This window comes from Amphiprion ocellaris, chromosome 22 (assembly GCF_022539595.1).
Source record: "Amphiprion ocellaris isolate individual 3 ecotype Okinawa chromosome 22, ASM2253959v1, whole genome shotgun sequence".
Lineage (NCBI taxonomy): Eukaryota > Metazoa > Chordata > Actinopteri > Pomacentridae > Amphiprion > Amphiprion ocellaris.
Genome location: NC_072787.1, coordinates 5,540,629 through 5,560,950, shown reverse-complemented (window position 1 = coordinate 5,560,950; position 20,322 = coordinate 5,540,629). Strand labels below are relative to the sequence as shown.

Here is a 20,322-nt window from a genome sequence, read left to right as displayed (position 1 = left end):
AGATTGTGCTGCCTGCCAGTTTTGTTTTCCTCGCTCTGACATTCACTCTCATCGTTCCACCTTTTGGAGAGTATCCTAGTCTGACCCTCTCTCCCTGGATGTATGGCAGACAATACACCTTCTTCAGGTGAGGATTAGGTCATCTCGTACCATTTAGTGGGGCTCAAATTAATTAGAATAATAAAAATGTCTCTGAATTAAATATACGTAATTTGACAGAATCTTCAGATTTTTGTGATTCAGTATTTTATTCATCTATCCATTGCAGTAATGAACGTCCTATGGATGCTGAGCTGAGATACTTTGCTGAAGTTTTGCTGGACAAGCCTGGCTTTGGGACTCGCTGCATGGCAGATGAACCACTGGAGTAAGTAATCCTCACAAATCAGTTTGTTTCCCAGACTTTCCACTGCGCTTCTTTGACGACATGGAGCAATTTCTATCACTTGTAGAGATTTCCCATGTAACAACATCACCACAGAGTGGGAGATGCCCTTGGTTAACCCTGCCCTGATAGACATGCTGGATGATCCAGAGTGGAATTCGCTTCGACCGTCTCCAGAATGTCAGTGCAGCACACCCAAGAAACTCACCATGCTGCCTGCGTGTCCTGCAGGAGCTGGAGGCCTGCCACCTCCACAGGTAGGTTGGACGACATGAAAATGACCACAGTACGTACACAAACTCAAAATCTTCCTGCTCGAGCACACTGCTTACATTGTGGAATCACAGCTACTTCTTCATCTGCATTTGGTCAACCAGTGCTGATGTGTGTCTAATATTCAACGTACACTGCGTGTTGTTTTGTTCATCAGAGGATCCAATCAACAGGAGATGTTCTTATGGACCTAACAGGCAGAAACATCTCTGACTACCTGGTGAAGACCTACCCCAGCCTCATCAGAACCAGGTGTGGAATTGTTTCACCCCTTCAAAAAGAACCTGTGTAAAAACCGTATACAAACTTAAATAAAATGACCCTATATTATCATATGATATTATAACAGGCTTCATTAACATCGATTCTTTTTTCTGTATTGATCTAAACATAAGCTCAGATATTTTTACAAGGCATTTCATAATGAAAAGGAACAGTACTGTACATTTAAATACAAATCTACGAATTTTAGTCATCAAAAAGATCTCGGCATAGAAAAAAATTGATAATCTCTGTGTATGTTTTCTTTCCAGCTTGAAAAGCAAGTACTGGGTGAATGAACAAAGGTAATTTCAAATTTCCATCCATCTGATTTATTGAAAAAACACACTTATGTCCAAATCTTGCATGCATTTGAAGTATGTTTAGTGGAAGAAAGTATTATGTGTAGTGGTGCAGTTCTCCCTCTAGTGGTTGTATTAGTGTAGTACGGTTTTGGTGTGCAGCAGGTGGAGTGACAGGAAGGGTTTTTATAGAGGTGAAAATGATTTTCTCTGTGGTGTGCAGGTATGGAGGCATATCAGTGGGAGGACAGCTGCCTGTTTTAGATCTGGAGCCAAAGACCGTCCAGGATGTTGCAGCTCAGCTGGGACGAATGTTCAACGTTACTGGGGTAGAGACTTTGAAACCAAACATTATGTGTTTTTCTACTGTGTGCACAGTTACCTCTGTCTCTGCATGTTCCTCACCTTGCTTGTTTGTGATATATTCTGTAATGTGCCCTCTTATTTTTGTTTTGAAGGGCAAATACTCCAAACAAGCACTGAAGGACGTAGGGATGTTCCTCAGGTACATGGAGACTCAAAACAATGTCAAGGTCAGTTAAAGAAAGCTCTTCATGTGTCCTTGTGTTGTATTACAATGTAATAGAGCATGCTGAATTTTGCCATAGACCCAGTAAATACTACAGTTTGTAGATGATATCTCAACCCAAACATCACTGTGTTCCTAGGTGTGGTATAACAATAAGGGCTGGCATGCCATGGTATCTTTTATGAATGTGGCCAACAACGCCATCCTCCGTGCAAACCTGCCCAGAGGAGCAAACCTGGACGAATATGGAATCACTGCCATCAACCATCCTCTGAACCTCACCAAAGAACAGCTCTCTGAGATCAGTGTGTGAGTGATAAATACTTACTATCCCACTGTTTTTCACAAGTTCAGAATCTTTTCCTGGTAAGAACAATGTTTAACAGTGTTTTAAAAGCGGCCAAATGAGACATTTGTCAATAAACTCATGGAAAATCACCCATCTCTCTGTCTTTTCCCCAGTCTGACCACATCAGTGGATGCAGTGGTGGCCATCTGTGTCATCTTTGCCATGTCCTTCGTCCCAGCCAGCTTTGTCCTCTATCTCATCCAGGAGAGGGTCACTCAGGCCAAACACCTGCAGTTTGTCAGTGGGGTCAGTCCTCTGGTGTACTGGATGGCCAACTTTCTGTGGGACATGGTACAGTAGTCCTGTTACTTTCTGACAGCGTGCCAAGGCCTGGCACGACAATTCAATCAAGGGGATGTGATAATAGCTTGTATAAACTTGTTTTCCCTGTGACTTTCCCTAGGTTAATTACTCCATCAGTGCAGTGATGGTGGTGGAAATTTTCATCTTTTTTGATAAGAAGTGCTACACCTCCCCAACCAACCTCCAACCACTTATTGCCCTTCTTATGCTTTATGGGTGAGATTTAATGTTTTTAGTCTTGAGATTTTAACTGTATTTGCATATTATTTACGTGTTCATAACAAACAGGAAATGAACATAGCACTGTCACAGCTGCACTGGTTGGTGATTATAATAACAGTAACTTCTAAGCCGACAGTGGCAATAGCTGACGTTTAGTCCAGTTTTTTGCAGAAATTGGTGCCCTGCAGGAAGTAAACATAATTAAATGTCACGCTATAAGCTCTAGCATTTTCCTCTGATAGTTGTATTGGGTTGGCATTTTTGTGAAATATCGGCAAAGCTAAGAACAAAGTACAACTACATCAAAAGGAAATGTAAAGCCTAATACTTGAATTGTTTACACAGTCGACTGATTTTCCTCAAAGAAAACAGAGTAATATCGAATATATTAGTCTTTTTTCTCACTTTTCCCACAATGTTCACTTGAGTGACTGTACTGATGAGTTTTGACTTTCATCTAACATAGAAACATTGGTAGATGTTTAGGTGCCTCCCTCGGCTGATATGTTTCATCATCCAGCCTATATGTGAGCTACTGTCACCACCAGATTGTTCTTACACTCATCTGGGTTAAATTAACTGCACAGCTCAGCTAGCTAATGACCAACCCAGTCAGCTGTCTGTGAAAGTCAGAGTACAGCTCAATAATATATGTTACATATAAATACAGAATTTAACAGTACATATGCAAAGCCATAGATACAGTATATGGCAACATACTGTGATGTTATGCACTTTCCATATCATAATTTGGACTGTCACTGTATCATGTTTTCAAAAAACAAATATCGGGGCCAAAATAATTTCTGATGACGATGCTGTTATGGTATCTTCATTTTATTTATTGGGTGCTTTGTCTCTTTTCTGGAAAAAGAATTACACTCAAAATATAAATGTAGGGAGGTAGATAGAGAGTCTGTAACCATAACTGTGTTGTATGCTGTTCTATGTTGGGAAGGATTACCAGATAGCAACTGGTATTGGATGATTTGTAATATCATGTCTGTATTGGTAAATGACATCAATATTTAATTTTTTTCAAACATCACTTCATTGGCTTTTCTAGCCTTGTGATCGATACATTTAGATTTCACATTTTGTACTGTAAATAGTTTAATACAAATTGTTAGAATCAGTGTAGACATGAGGCCATCAGTCTCATATTTTATATATATATATATATATATATATATATATATATATATATATATATATATATATATATATATTGCTAACTGTACTGTCTCCAAACTAAGGTAAGTATGAGTTATTGGTGTTATATTTAGGACTTTTGAAGCAATAAAATAATATTGTACAAACTACCACATATGACACCTCTTTCAATGCTATGCCATTTTCCAACATCTCCTTATCATTACTGTGCTGGAATTAAAAAGTTAACAGGCAGAGTCCATCCAATCTGCAAAAAAAAACTAATAAAAAAAAGCAAAAAATGTTTGCCAAAGGATGTTGTTGGTCCAAAGCATTACAAGCCAGCGTCTACTGTGTTTAATTAAGGCACTGAGGCTTTTAAGCAAATACCCATCCATCCATCCATCCATCCATCCATCCATCCATCCATCCATCCATCCATCCATCCATCCATCCATCCATCCATCCATCCATCCATCCATCCATCCATCCATTATCTATACACCACTTAATCCTCATTAGGGTGATGGGGGGGCTGGAGTCTATCCCAGCTGACTTGGGGTGAAGGCAGGGGACACCTGGACAGGTCACCAGTCTGTGGCAGGGCTGCTAAACAAATATATGTTTCTCTATTTATATTTTAGGTGGTCCATGACCCCCATGATGTACCCCATGTCCTACATATTCAGCGTTCCCAGCACCGCCTATGTCTCTCTGTCTTGTATCAATCTCTTCATTGGCATCAACAGCAGCGCCATCACCTTCATCCTGGACCTTTTTGAGGGCACCACAGTAAGCCCAAGGAGCTTGATAATATAAATTCTGTCTTCCATCCATCTTCCAGCTTTCACCCATTTTTTTGTGTTGGATTTCTGTCCAGGCTCTGTACAAGTTCAACCAAGTGTTAAAGACAATGCTGCTCATCTTCCCCCATTACTGCCTGGGTCGAGGTCTCATAGACATGGCCATGAACCAGGCTATGACTGATATTTATGCTCGCTTTGGTAATTACAAAACACACACGACTCATATTTCTCACAGTCCAGCAAGCAAATACGTGTCAGCCATCATCTTAACACTGTAAATGAATGCAGAGTCACTGCCTGCATCAGAAATCTAATGCGACACACTTGTCATCAAGGCCTGAGCCAACTGCAGAGCTGTAATACACTCTACAAACCACTTGGGCACCAAATTCAATCTGTTGAAAGGGTAAAATATGAAACATTATTAAAGTGTATCTGAATTTTTATGTACTTCTCTGTCTTCCACATTAAATAGATTGTAGGAATTCATGGCAGTATATTGATGAAAAACAGCCAGCACCAAATATGAAAGCAGGATTTACAGATTTGTCATGTTTGTATATTTCCTCAGGTGAGGATTACAGTCCAGACCCCTTTAACTGGGACTTTATTGGGAAGTACCTGCTCTCCATGGCTGTGGAGGGATTTGCCTATTCCATCCTTAACATTCTCTTCCAGTATCGCTTCTTCCTGAATAACTGGCAAGTGCACTAGAGCTTGAATCAAATGCAAAATTGTATTAGTATTCGTTTGCACATGCAATAAATAACATTTTTTCTGCATAATACAGCCTGAAATGTAATGTGATTGACATATGTAGAGTGGATGTTCATTTTGTTACTATTTATTTTCCCGCTGGCAGGATACCAGATTGCCCAAAGCCTCATATTGTGGATGAAGATTTAGATGTGACCGATGAAAGAGAGCGAATTTACAAGAGTGAAAAAACAAACGACATCTTACGCATTAGAGACCTGTCCAAGGTCAGACACTCTTCTGTATTATGACCAATTCTGGACTTTGTGCAAAATAATACCATGAATGTTTCAAGCCAACTATTTCAGCTTTCTTTCTCATCTTACCTTGATAGACATACACAGGAACAATCATCCCTGCAGTAGACCGAATCTGTGTCGGAGTATCACCTGGAGAGGTCTGTACAGGCCTGGTTGGACTGATTTAATCTGGAGAGGAAACAGTCTGTTAACTTTATTGTTTGTGTGTCTTTTTGTTACTCGTCATCATCTGCAGTGCTTTGGTCTCCTCGGGGTAAACGGAGCAGGGAAGACCACAACGTTTAAGATGTTGACAGGAGACATAGATGTCACTTCAGGACAGGCCTCAGTCGCTGGTCACAGGTTCATAATATTAAATTAATTCATATGGAATCTCAAGGCTGATATCAGTATTGAATGAGACAATATTTGTTGTTGATAATCAGTCTCTCAATATTTGAAAGCTTTTTATTCCTAAATCTTGTTCTAGATAAAGAAGAATGCTGGATACACATTACATGTCTGTAATTTACTAAAGACTCACTAAAGCATAGAAACTGCTCATTAGATTGATGTCATTAGTTTCCTATTACAGCCTACAATAGCTGACACATAAAAATCAACTGTTCCAAGTGTGTCAGACTCTTCATCGTCTTTTACTGTTTCCATTGTGTTGTCCTAACAGCATTTTGACAGATATCCTGGATGTCCACCAGAACATGGGTTACTGCCCACAGTTCGATGCCATAGATGAGCTGCTGACAGGCAGAGAACATCTGCATCTCTACGCCCGCCTCCGAGGAGTCCCAGAGTGTGAGATCAGCAGGGTGAGATGCAGCTTTAGTCATGGCAAGAAATAAAAACTTGAAAAATGCTCTTGCTTAAATTTCATTGCATTGCAACACAAGGCCCTTCATCCTCCTCAAACTTAGGTTGCAGAGTGGGCCATCCAGAAGCTGGGGCTTTCAGAGTATGCAGGTCGGAGTGCTGGGACCTACAGTGGAGGCAACAGGAGGAAACTCTCCACGGCCATCGCCATGATAGGCTGTCCTGCCCTGGTGCTGCTGGTGAGGCCAACACTGATGACTGTGACAGGTTGCATTTAAGGCTTTTGGTTGGAGATTGCAGTTTTGAGAATGGTGAGGTCAGGACACACATTTTTGTTGTGAATATGTTCATATAGTTGTGGTTTTGTACTTGTAGGATGAGCCCACCACTGGTATGGATCCTCTGTCCAGACGCTTTCTGTGGAACTCCATCATGAGCGTTATTCAGGACAAACGAGCTGTGGTCCTCACCTCACACAGGTAATTTATGTACACCAGTGTATTGGTGTATAGGTTTGTGTGCTCTTACTGGGCATGAATGTGAACATAGAATTTAATTTTCACTGTTTCATGTTCACAGTATGGAGGAATGTGAGGCGCTGTGTACCCGCTTAGCCATCATGGTCAATGGATCTTTCAAGTGTCTGGGAACCATTCAGCATCTTAAATATAAGTTGGTCACATTACTTGATTTCACATCACAAAAAGCACCAAATCTACTTACAAGCATGAGCTCATAATCCCATTTTCCAAATTGCTACCTAGATTTGGTGATGGCTATGTGGTGACCATGAAGATCAGGGCAGCTAAGCCTGGCTGTGCCCCAGACCTGAACCCTGCTGAAGCATTCATGGAGAGCACGTTCCCTGGCTGCATCCAAAGAGAGAAACACCACAACACTCTGCAGTACAAGATCTCCTCTTCCTCCCTGGCTAGGATCTTTCAAATGGTCCTGGCGAACAAAGACAAACTCAACATCGAGGACTACTCAGTGTCACAGACTACTCTAGACCAGGTAAATGAACATAGAAGAAACAGGCTAATGAACTGTGAAATTGGTTATCTCTTCTTTCAGATTTTAACTTTAAGTATTTGTACATTACTTGACCCTGCTTTTTTATTTACTTTTGAAACGACTTAATTATTAGACATATTTATAAACTTAATTATATGCTCTATGCCAACCTGCTGGTTTAAATCAGTGGTTTCCAATGTAATAATGATGTTAAAGACTTCCCACTAATGCCTCAGGTGGAGGAAGCATATGAATGTTGTCAAAAGAACACAACAACCTAACAACTATATAAATATTTTAGAATGATTTAATATAGCAAAATTCATCAATGAACAAACAGTATTTAGCTGCAGGAGACTCTCAGTTTTTTCTGTTACAATTATGGTTAAAATATACTTTTTCCAATGATTTTAAAATCTATTTTGACTTCTGGAAATCATCTCACAAAGTCCCCTCAGTGTCTCATGACGCCTCCTACTTTGGGAACCACTGCTTTAAATAAACCTCGCTAATTTGTTCATTTGGATGTTTCTATCTCCCTGCAGGTGTTTGTGAATTTTGCCAAGCAGCAGTCAAGAGAGGACGACGCTATTGTGTTGCATCCCAAAGCCGCTGGGGCACAGCGTTATATCGACACCACACCCGTCAAGCCTTTGGGGAAGTGAACTTTACCTCGATGAGACCAACTGGAAGAGAGCGATGGGATTTCATTTCAGTGGCCGCCGTGTTCGATGGCCTATGGATGTGTTTGCTCTTTGGAGGACTGAAAGCTAATAGGCAGAAACAAAGCCTTCGTTTTAGCCGACACAATCTACAGAAAAATCACTACAGTGACAACGTTTCACAACTAGTGACAGGTGCATGAGTTTTGGGATGCTAAAAGTCAGAGAGAATGAAGTGGTTATCCAACTCTGGAAAAAGAAGTCTGCATTTTTAATCTATATTTGAAGGAGCCTTTAGAACGGGACAGTTGACCTGCTGTCTGTGTTACAGTGCAGTCTGTGAAGGAGGCAGCACCTTAAACTGATCTGACATGTGTCATTACTGCACATGCTCTATGCTGCTTCTCCAGTAAATCAGGGTTAGTGGGCTTTGAATTTGAAATGTGTGGAGCATTTGTGTGCCTGCTGTATGTCCCACATTCTGCTCACCTTTAGGCCTTGCAAACTAAATGAAACAGAGATTTATCATTTTGTCAAGGACCGATGATTGATGGAATGTGAAAAACATTCACATTGTAAAAGAAAACGGAGGTCCTTCTGCATTTTTTTGCTTCAGATGCCAAGTGAGATGATCTTTTATTGCCTTCTTTAGATAGTTGAAGTGAGCACTCAGAGGCATAGTTTTAGCACTTTACTGACGCAGTATTAATTAACGCATTGCAATTTTTACTGAGTTACTTAGCAATATGCTAATGCATTACAGCTGCTTAAATGTACAAAATCCTTCTGCTGCTATTAAATTCATTTGTATACATGTCATATTTTTATGCCATATATATTTTCTTCAATCTTTGCGCTTTATCGTATATATATGTACGACTTTGGAAATTTGTCTGCATTCCACAAGCACCTGGTGTCTATAGAGGAAGACGACACAATGTCATGAAAGTAATGTTTCTATATAAGATCATGTCAAATAAAGTTAAATTTTTCTTTAAGATGTGGATTTTTATTTAGACATACATTCATTTTTATAAAAACATTTTCTAACAGTTCAATAAAACCTGAGATTGACAGTATGGGCTAGAAAACCACAGCAGTTATCACTGACTACCTGATAAGGCCTCTGCACATTAATGTCATTAGATACCTTTCAAACTGGACAGTTTCCATTTCTATGAAAAAAGAAAACACTCTGAGATATACATCGGAACAGCGTAACTGTGGTATGATTCAATGTCAGCTTTATCGGCATTCCTCCTGAGAGCTTAAAAGTGAAGTTGCACTCCTAAATGGACGCCATGGCATTTTAAATGTGTTAGTTTCTAGCTTCTACAGGCACTTTATCGTGAGGAAGAGTATGTTGTAATTCTTTCACATAACCTGAAAACTTTGCTCATGGAGAAACATATCTAATGTTCCAGCTTGCAGTGAGCACTATAAAATCCAACACTGTGACAAATGTGAACAATGTAGAGACCATGACAGCAGTGAATGTGTGTCTAATCAAACTTCCAGCTCATATCACAATGCCAAATCAATTTTGAGTCACTGCTGAAATTGAACAGACAATTATATTCACAGGATTTTTAAACAACTCAAGTGTATTGCTACATTATTGCTCCTATGTCTACTTGTTTCAGCTCATTCATAGGTTAAAAAAAAATTGCATAGTGCTGGATTCAGCAGTGGCAAACTTCTTTGTTTACTCCCCTTACATGCTGCAAAAGTTCATGCTTCAACCACAGTCAGAGAATCAGGGGGATAATGGCCACTCGGAGGCTAGGATAGTCCTTGAACTCCCTGGTGTAGGCTCTGTGCTTCCCTTTGGCCCAGATGGTCATCTGAATGAACCCCAGAAATGTGTAAAACGCCACTGAAGGACAAACACACAATGACAGGGGACAGGAGAGCATTTATGTTAAACTGCTGAACAGTGAACGCTCATAAAGCCAGAGGACTCTTGGCCTATAAAGTCTGTCTCATTACCAGCACCGTCCTAGAGTCCACCATCTTTATGTACATGCTGGTTTGGTAAGTGGTGTCATTATGGATTCATGTCAGCCAGGCTAAATAATAAACGGGACATACCTGGCAGACACTGGGTCATGATGGAAAAGCTCACCCAAGCTCCAACCTTTAGTACGTGTCCAATGTGCAGGTAGACAAGGAGGCAAAAACACAAGCATTTGTGATATTTATCACTGTTAATAAAATGCTACAGTCATTTTGTATTACTGTACCTCATATGTGTAATTTGGACAGGATACAAAGAAAAACAACCATGTGAAGGGGTTCTTAGTTGGCACAGGAAACCTTCTGCCCTTTGATCCTGGAAAAAGGTTGAGTTCATATAACATTTACATTTTATTTATGTAACTTTTCTCTCAATCATGAACATATATTGTAGAAAATCACATTATTGTGTTTCTGTGGTGTACCAGTGAACCAAAATAGCACTGATTATCAAGCTATTGATCATCTGCATGCAAATGAATAGTATTAGTGTGTGCAGTACAATCACAGAGAACTGAAGTTGAAAGATTTGTCGATGTGTTCAAAAAAACTTGCTTTATTCCTTCTGCTGCAATGATGGAAGCAAACGGAGTGAAGCTCAGCAACTCACCATCTCCTCTGAGATTATTCAGAGTCAAGTGAATGGAGAAGTTGCCCAGTTCACACATCTAGAGCAGAAATAAACAAATCAGGAACACTGAGTTTATGCTGGGCCGGTGTGAACATCTGTATACGTACCACAAATATAACTAGTGCATAGTTGACTTGAAGTTCTCCGTATGCTGTGAAGAAAGACAGTCTGGCATTGATATGCTGCAGAAAGCACAGAAAAACAACATTGTGTGTGTGTGTGTGTGTGTGTGTGTGTGTGTGGGCTGCCTAACATGGAGGAGTATAAAGAGGGTGGTTGATATAATAGGCCAGCCAGGCTGAGAAACCCCAGTAATAGGCACAATTCTGAAAGTGAGAAGAAACAAACACAGAAATACAAAGATGTGGAAAATGTTCATCAAGTTACTTTAAATATACACTTACTGCCACTGTACTGTGCAAAGCATGCAACAACACTCTGTATTAAATGCAAGTTCCCAGTCTTTACACTACACTTAGTACCAAGTCTACTTTCTCTCATCACTGTTGGTCTTATGTGCATTAAAGGCCCATGCAGGTATAGTCACTGTAAATTAGCAGTGACAGTGTGACTATGGTACGTGTCCCTAAAAATAGTCATTAAAAACAGCTGGCATTGGACAAGGAAAAAGAGGCCACACACTGAGAAAGAGGTGGGCTTATTATCAGAAGCTACGTCCTCACCTTGACTATGGTCCTGAGAGGCATGGTCCCATGGGAGAAACGGTGCACGAAAATAGTCTCTATTAGCCTCTTCATATAGTGGAAGGTATGACAGACACAGGCCAATCTGAGAGACAGAGATGAGGGATAAGGTCAGAGCACATACCTGTTGTTGTAAGAGTGCAGCTTCTCTCTATTTCTGTTGCAAATTTTAAAGCTGAGATGAAGAAAGATTCAATTTATACAAACCAATAACACTATGCTCAGAGTGGCAAACTGGGTCGCTGCAGGAGCACAACTTTCATTTAACAAAGAAAGTGTAACATATAGTAAATAGGAAAATCTGTAAATACAAAAACATGGAACTAGATGCAACCCTTGAATATCAAGAGGATAAGTAAATGTATTAGGGATATGGCAGGCTATATAAAGTAATGATGGTATGCAAATTAAAGATGAAAAAGGTTAATAAATTATAGATGACATTTGTTACAAGCCCTACTGTGAGGAACTGAGAATGTCTTTCTGGTTGCATCAGTAAATTGACGACATAGCAGTCATTACTGAGCAGCATCATAGCCGCAGAATACAAATGATACAGCCAAATAAATGAATGAATAAAAGAGGTAGCAGCCCAGGAAGTAAATTTTCCTAACAACAACAATCTTGGTAGATGCACTGACATGAAATAATGCAGTTACTTATCCTGATTCAATTTTACTGAGACTGACTTCTCAATAAATATTTGTAATCCCATATGTAGAGAGGCAGTACAGCAAAAAAAAAAAAGAAAAAAAGGCGATTTATATTGAACAATAAATCAATCTCATGCTCAGTAAGCCTACTCGGCATGAGATGCTTTCTAGCTCTTTAACTAATTCAAAGCCTGTCATAGGCTCGTGCATGCTGTGCAGTCTATCATTACTTGTGTTGTAGTTGATGTTTTCTTTTTCTGCTTACGTGACAACAGGATATGGACTGGAGGTAAAGGCATGTCTGTGTGAGTAAATGTACGGGACTCGAAAATAGAAGAGGAGATAGGTGAGGAGAGGCCCGATATATTCTGCAAGAAACACCTGAGAACAGAAGAGCAGAAAAAAATAACACTTTGCACCGTTTCTCTGCTTTTTTGTTTATAGATTGTCATGTAAAAAGCTTATGTACCGCTTTAATAGCAAAATTATGTGGCATGGTTACAAGTAAAAATCAGCTGACTGTGAGATACTGACTCGTTTTTCACCTTTCTTGAATATAATACAGTATTCTGCCATTTATAATCTTTTTGTGTGTGGTCTTTTTTTTTACCATAGTCCAACTTAACTGTGGACCAAGATCTTTGAAATACATGGTGGCAGTGGTCCCAACAGGCAGATTCTGTAGGATTTCATCATCTCTGAGTGATTTTCCCTCTGAAAAGAAGAAAAGATTGTCTTTTATTCCCATAAATTCAGTGTCATCTAAAACTACACAGCAAAACATTTTTTATTTTACTGTTCAGTGGAGACTGCTGCCTCTAGAATACAGAGTTAAAAAATAGTCATACTAGCAAAAAAAAATATATTCATAGTGTTGTGTCTTAGGTGAATATAAACTTCACAGGCACAGAGTTCCATGGTTTAAACTGATGCTTCAGGTTTTCAGTTCACGTTCTCTCTACCTGGAAGCTCAGAGGAGCGCAGCCACAGATAATACGCTGCACTAATTGGATGACATTTTTAGAATATCCTCAGGGGGAGATGACCCAAATAGCTGTTAACCAAATTTTTTCTGTGCAATTTTAGCAGCAAGATAGATCTCACAGCTCATTCAAAACTAAAGCTCTACAACATCCTAAATCATGGCAAGCTGTATTTGCCTTTACTGTTTTAATTTTTAGGATAAAATTCATTTAATTTTCTGCCTTTTATTGTGAAAAAAATATGGTTTCCACGATGATGGTGGCTTTGTAAAAATGAGGACTAGGTTTTATGACGTTCATTCACCTTTAAAGTCACTGCTAATATTATTGAATATTCGGATTTCATAATACATCATCAATATTAGACCATAAGATCACACAGTCCACACTGCAAGTGCACTCTTTTTTTTGTTCTTTGGGCTCTTTGCTTCAGCACATTCAATTTGAAATAAAACAGTGGATGCTATATTACCATTCCAGGTCTCTGCTTTAATTGTACATTGTAAAAGAAAGCGGTGTGTGGGGGCTTTAACTCATTAAACACATAGGGCCTAAGGTTTGATTTTATTGATACATACAAAGTCGAACCAAACCGTCATATTTAACATTTTGTACAAAATCTTTTGCAGTCAGTGGCTGTCTGAAGTCTTTGGCCCAGAGGCATCAGCGGGTGCTTTGAATGACTGGTGCCTCTACACCAGTCTCATTCAGCTATTACTGCATGTTGTGTGGTCTTTGCAGCTTTAGTCTCAGCTGACTGACTCGTCCAGTGTCAGTGTGGTTGCTTGAACCGTAACGGTTTGTCGTCCTGTTTAATGCTGAAATGTTGTCCAAAGGGTTTTGATGCACCAGCTGAATCCGAGCACACAGAACGCTCCTCTGAGTCATGCTGTCGCTTTCACCAGCAGCGGTAAAACCATCGACAAATGTCAGTGTGTCACTTCTACTGGTAGCTTCAGCAATGACAGAGATACCTCCATGGGACTTGTGATCCCTAGTCTACCAGGTCATTTTCAGTTTTATAGTAGTTCTGTGCTTGTCTGCATTTTTAGAATGAACCCAACCGCTGATTTTTGACGAATCCGTGTAATAGATTTTTGCTTTGTTGAGTCTCACTGTTATCTTTTTCAGTTGCCCAGTGACTCACTGCTTTTCCATTTCACAGAAAACTCCACCCAGATCTAAACAACAACTCAACTTCTGTGCATGCAGCAATGTTAAAACATTACATAACCCAAGAAAGATCTAGAAGCCAAGTGTCCAAATACTTCTGAACCCCTAAAAGTGCCATATCACCCATATTGTACTTTCAGCATTGATTTTAACACACTCACTCAAATGTTAAAGCTGAGCTTTCAATGCAGTATTCATTACTTTATGTCAGAGTGAATGCACGGAACAGAAGAACTAATATGTGTGAATGTCCTAATGCTAATACGGCCTTGAATGTACAGATGGGTGACAAAATAAAAGGAAAAACCTGAAGCCTTGAGGGCTTCTGGTAGCTCTCTTAAACTGTTTGGGGCATTTTGCTGCTGTGGATTAGGTCCACTTGTCCGTTTAGAGAAAGGTTCAAATCAATACAAAGTTCTTCTAAGTGGTCACCTTTATCCTATGATGAAACATTTCTATTCTGATTCAAGTGGTTCAGGATGGCAGTGTCCCCATCCATAGAGCATGAAGGGTCACTGAATGGTTAGATAGGAATAAAAATGGTATGAATCATGCTATGGTCTTTACAGTCACGACAACTGAACCTAGTTTAAGCATCAATGCTAGATTCTTACCAGATGTGTTAGACAGCATTCTCCACCACCATCATTAAGACACCAAATGAGGGAAAACCTACTTAAAAATGTGCTCCATTCCTCCAGTAGAGTTCCAGAGATTTGGATTATCAAAACTAAAAAGCACTGAAGCTGTACAACAACAACGTTACTCCTAAAACATTACTCAGACACTTCATGTTGTTTTTTCCTTCCATTTGTCACCTGTCTGTATATTTAAGGCTACATGTTTCCACAGGGCTAATGGTGATGATGTAATGGAAAACCTGCACTGATGTACAAAGCTGGACATGTCTAAGTTGCACCCAAATTGTGTAAATGTCAGATAACAAAAAAGCAGTACCTAGACTGCAACTTATCCATCTCTAAAAAACTAAAACTTTAAACAACCTCATGCCTTTGTGCATTTCTTGTAATATTTCCATCTAATCTTGATTACAAGGTTAAATATGCTTAACCACATAGCCAAATTGCCAATGTAGGCTGACAACATATCCAGGATATATGATGTTCTATTTCACTCAATGATCTTTCTTCAGTTGAAGGCCTCTCTTTTTCTTTTTGTACAAAGTGGCAGGGATTGGATGAGTTGGTAGCTAATGCTCTAAAGGAAATCTGTCTGCACTTTACTGACTTTATTTGTGAGTAATGAAGTCAAAATATTTCAGATAGCATCAAACAGTGAACAGCTGCCACCCATAGCTTTAATGTTGTTTATGAATTACACAAACATAAAGCAAAGACTTTAATTAAAACATGGTACTTACTGGGATCAAGCTTCAGGGCCTGTCTTGCTGGATACCAGTGAGGATCTGAGCCGATCAAGCACACACACACACACACACACACACACACACACACACACACACACACACACACACACACACACACACACACACACACACACACACACACACACACACACACACACACACACAGTCACAGACGCACACACACACACACACACACACACACACACACACACAGTCACAGACGCACACACACACACACATACACAAGGTTGGACAGAGTTGGCATTGCACACTCAGTGTTTGGCCTTAGGCCCAGTAATAATTGATCACAATGGAATAATGTTGAGCTCTACTGCTCTGATGGATGCTGACGGCCTCAGGCTTGGCAAACATTTGGTAACATTTCTGACCAGACACACGCTGATGACAGAACCACTGCAGGCTTCAGAGGAATAAATAAGAAATAGTTTTAACAGGACATCTCTCTGGGGAAGAGATGTGATGTTGCACTCAATAGCATAGCAAGCGTATTAATCACTAGGTTTTCATCTAAGAGCCACATAAGTTCAAGTTGTAGCGGACAGCAAATGTGCAATGGAAGGTATGAAAAATAGCAGAACAGTATAGTATCTTTTCAAAAAGATAGCTGAATAATGAGCTGTGTTGACTTATCCTGCTGTTTTACATAAGACTTTTTCAATTTATTGTCCATAATCAGGATAACGCATAAAGACCAGCACAAAACTCCAACACAATTTATTGGAAACACTCACATGATTTGTGAAAAAGGCTCTTTATGTCTCCTATTGTTGAGTTGGGCTCCACCTGAATGGATTACAAATGTAAAGTAGGTAACCTCAATGTAAAAATGTTAAAATTTAGTCAGTATAAACTCATATCGTGCAGCCAAACATGGTCAAAACCCATAGAGCTTTATGTCACATTGTAATTAGAATCGCAAAGACTCCAACAATACCATAAAGGGAAATAAAAAGCTGAAACTGCATTTTAATCAGTATGAAATAGTCATATACAGGTCTATTTCAGAGATATTTCATTTAAACCTCAGCATTAGATCCCCCAAATCATGCCAGCATACCTTATCTAAAAAACAAAGCTGATCCTTTGTTTTGGCATCGAGAACCTCCACCTAAAGACAAAATAGGATGAACCACATTTATGAACACAAAACCATTTGACACATACATATTCAAGGTTTCTTTGCTGACTCATGTAATGATGGTGTCTAAATAGCCAAGGAGCCCTCATCCTCCTGTCAATAATATTGATATGATATGAATATATATTAACTCAGGTTGCTAAACAGATCAGAACTGTTATTCTATTTGCCTGCACAGACTGAACTACATGTTATCTAGTCTACATATATCTGCATACTGGCTGCCATATTCAGACCAATTCTGCTTCTTAACCATATTGCAAATGTGAGATAGACATGGTGTAAAATTTTTGTAAAAACACAAAATTAAACTACAGCCCCTTTGAATGAAACTGAAGCACCTTTTTTCAGAAAATATGAATCTGCATAAAACACTTCTACTGCCAAGAGTGCTGAATTTTCCTCATAAAGTACACTAATCTCAGCCTCAGAGTCATGTTTGTTAGAAAAAAAGGAATTGTGTTGCTCTCTCGTGCACATTTTTTCATCTTAATTAGACCTTGTCAGTGGTGATGTACAGCATATGCAAGGAGGGTGGTGGGTAGGCCCACAATTTGCCCTGAAAGCACTCCATACTGTGCTGCTCAGCAGAGCTGTCCTGGCTAAATTGGTTCCTTTACTGGACAGTGTAATAACCCACTAATGGATACCTAAAGATCTGCTGAGTACACAGAGGAGAAAGAGAGAATGGGAATGAGGAAGAGCTTCACATACATATATCTATATACATATATACCATCTGGTGTTTGCATCATGAACACATAAGTTTTAAAAGTCTTATAATTTGAACAGACCAACACAGTCTGCCAGAGCAGCAATGTTTCAGCAACACACTCTCTGTTCTCCATATCAAAGTGGAATATTTCATCTTGTGTGTGTTCTGAGCACAGAGCATGCTGACTTCTCAGATAAGGCCATCCTGGGAGACAGATTTGTTTTGCCTTCCATCTGCCAACCTTCCCAACTACGTTCCAGTGGCACATGTTGATGTATCTGCATGTTAGCGAAGAGCATCAAGGGTGTCATTAGAGCTGTGCATTGTAAACCAGCGTGCACTCAGATGTGCTGTGCCCTTGTAAATCCTCTCGTGGGGATACAGGGCCCTGCTGACAGCACAGGTCACACAGAACATGTACGTGCTTGTGAGGGCTTTCAAGTGAACTTGCACTTGTTCTTTGAATGCAGGGCATATTTTCAGAAACTCTGAAATACGTTTTGTTCCTTTTAACGCATCTTGCTTCAGTAAAGTAATTGATACCAACTGGAGTAGTCTCTTGATGGTAGCTCCTTTTAATGTGAAAGCTGATGAATGTAATGGCTGATCCTGAACCACAGGATCAGCACTTAAGACACTGAGCATGGCACTACTAAGGGTTATTAGCTGTTAGTGGCTGCTCAGCGTATATTGTTGCCCTTTTTTTTACTTTCACAGCAACTCAAAGTGGACAGAATTTCTTTTTTAATCAAAAAGAGTCATCAACACAGCACTCAGCTGGCTCATTTCATTCTGCTAGTTATCTACACCTTGATTCTGCTCACACATCTGACCTGGTTCACGTTTAGAAAAAAGAAAACTGCCTTCCACAACGTTAGAATACTGAAACCTGAATGTCAGCAAAGAGGAGGTGGCTGGTGCTAAAAAGCTAAACTCAATTTCCCGGTGTTTCGTTAAACACTATAAGGTAATACAGACAGCACTTTGAACTGCACAGAGAGAATTTAATGGTTAACATTTGTCAAATTAACGAGTTTCCTAGACCTTAAGGTGTAGACATCTAAAAATTATCTGGCTTGTTAAAATCTGATGTCAAGTACAAAGTCTTCATAATTCTTCATATTAGTCTTGGGAAAGGTATCGCTAAGCTTGAGGCAAGTCAAAAGTTGAAGGAAAGTTCAACAATTCGGAAAAAATGCTGATATCCTTTTTTTTTTTTTTTTTTACAGAAAGTTGGATGAGAGGATCAATAACACTTTATACAATGTGGCAGCTGGTTAGCTTAGCTTAGCATAAAGACTGGAAACAAATGTAATGAAGACAAACCCTACCTGCAGTTTTCTTTTAATACTTTTACTACAGGCCAGGATTTTGAACATGCATCCACTGTCTTCACTGTAAGAATGATAATAAAGAGTAATGTGCAAATTTCTCACAAGATCACGCTTGACAAATGTTTCTCATGAACCATTTTAATATTTGCTAATTTGGCTCACAGCATTTGCCACTGAGAGCATGGCACACATCCCAGAGCATGTTGTAATTACTGAGTTCAGAGGCCTGCTGCACTTACAGCAAATTACTTGTCTTCTTCTTCATTATTGCTCATCAGGCCCAGTGAGACATGACTGAAGGCAGGAGCAGAATCAGGAAAAAGGGCCCCAGTTTTCACCCTATCTGGCACAGAAAACTTTAGAAACTTTTCTGACACTTTAAAACAATGAGGAGAAATGATTAATTCAGTGAATATTATGAAGGATTTGCCAAGTTCTGCCTGACCTCAGATTACTCAAAAGAGCCTCTTGCTCAGGAGAGGCCTTGTGTTCTCTAAAATGGTACATTCTCTATTAGGAAGTGGCAATTGAAAGTTTCCCTCCAAGTGCATAATAGTATATTTCAACTTACCTCGAAGAAGGTGGTCCGACTCATGGTGGTGGTTTTTTGCTATTATGTCCTCTGTGTACCAGAAAATCAAATTAACCATCAGTATAACTAAACACAACACATACACTCATTCCTCCCGCACAAGCAGACACAGCTTCTCTCCATTCGAGGACAATCTCTGGACTGACCCCTTATTCTTCCCAGTCTTCTTCTCTCTCTCACTCACTATCTCTCTATCTCCCTCTCACACATATACTCTCTCTCTCTCTCTCTCTCTCTCTCTCTCTCTCTCTCTCTCTCTCTCTCTCTCTCTCTCTCTTCATCTGGGATAGTGCTGGGACACACAATCACTAGCGGCACTCGACCCCACACACAGTCTCACCCTTGCTTTATTCTTTTCTGCTGCTTCCTGCTGTTTTTACCTCGATCTCTTTTCTACGGCCTGTGAAATATATCTTTGGAGAACGCTTTTGGCAGAGTCCAACTTGGCTCAAGTAAGCAGATATCTGCTGCAGACCGAGGCAGCTGAAGAACAGATGAATGTGCAACAATACCAAAGATAATAAAATACACAAGATGACACAGAACTTCTCCTGTGGATAAAGTGGAGCTCTGCAGGAGCTAACAACACAGAGACAGCAGCAAACTAAAGAACACACAACCGAATAAAAATACACACACAACTAATGCATTCCATACATCCTAAAAATCCTCATACATATGAAGCATATAACAAATTACCGTTCTATTAATGTAATCCACCAAATGCCAGTAAGAGAGTTATGAGTTGAACCCATTGGTCTTAAGCTGCTGTGCTCCGTTGGGTCAGCAGAAAATGAACCCACCCAGGGCGGACTGAGCACCAAAATATCCCACACATGTAGAGAACTATGAGGTCAAACTTTGCGCCATATATGAAAGTCAAAGATAATGTAC

The 20,322-nt window shown here is 39.7% G+C and overlaps 2 protein-coding genes across 6 annotated transcripts in view; one reads left to right on the top strand and one right to left on the bottom strand.

The window, feature by feature from the left end:
- The window catches only part of abca4a (ATP-binding cassette, sub-family A (ABC1), member 4a), a 38,322-nt gene extending 29,243 nt beyond the window's left edge, over window positions 1-9,079 (top strand). For both annotated transcript variants that reach the window (XM_035952360.2, XM_023279240.3), the window contains 22 exons: window positions 3-127; window positions 269-367; window positions 453-642; window positions 816-910; window positions 1,192-1,224; window positions 1,445-1,550; window positions 1,680-1,754; window positions 1,890-2,059; window positions 2,213-2,390; window positions 2,503-2,618; window positions 4,421-4,568; window positions 4,657-4,780; window positions 5,154-5,283; window positions 5,445-5,565; window positions 5,673-5,735; window positions 5,834-5,940; window positions 6,263-6,404; window positions 6,510-6,644; window positions 6,781-6,884; window positions 6,985-7,077; window positions 7,170-7,419; window positions 7,965-9,079. In XM_035952360.2, the coding sequence (XP_035808253.2) occupies window positions 3-127; window positions 269-367; window positions 453-642; window positions 816-910; window positions 1,192-1,224; window positions 1,445-1,550; window positions 1,680-1,754; window positions 1,890-2,059; window positions 2,213-2,390; window positions 2,503-2,618; window positions 4,421-4,568; window positions 4,657-4,780; window positions 5,154-5,283; window positions 5,445-5,565; window positions 5,673-5,735; window positions 5,834-5,940; window positions 6,263-6,404; window positions 6,510-6,644; window positions 6,781-6,884; window positions 6,985-7,077; window positions 7,170-7,419; window positions 7,965-8,084 (2,724 nt within the window). In that variant the 3' untranslated portion in view covers window positions 8,085-9,079. The remainder of the gene's footprint in view (window positions 1-2; window positions 128-268; window positions 368-452; window positions 643-815; window positions 911-1,191; window positions 1,225-1,444; window positions 1,551-1,679; window positions 1,755-1,889; window positions 2,060-2,212; window positions 2,391-2,502; window positions 2,619-4,420; window positions 4,569-4,656; window positions 4,781-5,153; window positions 5,284-5,444; window positions 5,566-5,672; window positions 5,736-5,833; window positions 5,941-6,262; window positions 6,405-6,509; window positions 6,645-6,780; window positions 6,885-6,984; window positions 7,078-7,169; window positions 7,420-7,964) is intronic.
- Window positions 9,073-19,583, bottom strand: tecrl2a (trans-2,3-enoyl-CoA reductase-like 2a). Of its 4 annotated transcripts, XM_055007266.1 has the most exons (15): window positions 19,408-19,583; window positions 19,076-19,175; window positions 18,834-18,897; window positions 16,707-16,757; window positions 16,381-16,432; window positions 15,623-15,667; window positions 12,696-12,799; window positions 12,351-12,466; window positions 11,412-11,517; window positions 10,982-11,054; window positions 10,836-10,879; window positions 10,708-10,765; window positions 10,325-10,413; window positions 10,173-10,218; window positions 9,073-9,957 (listed from the first exon to the last, which is right to left on the bottom strand). In XM_055007266.1, exons 2-15 carry the CDS (start codon window positions 19,099-19,101, stop codon window positions 9,830-9,832), a joined length of 1,002 nt encoding a protein of 333 aa, XP_054863241.1. In that variant the 5' UTR covers window positions 19,102-19,175; window positions 19,408-19,583; the 3' UTR covers window positions 9,073-9,829. The 4 variants fall into 4 exon arrangements, with proteins under 4 accessions (XP_054863241.1, XP_054863240.1, XP_054863242.1 ...); XM_055007265.1 differs by having other exon boundaries at window positions 19,076-19,583; XM_055007267.1 differs by lacking the exon at window positions 19,076-19,175.
- Window positions 19,584-20,322: the final 739 nt, after the last annotated feature.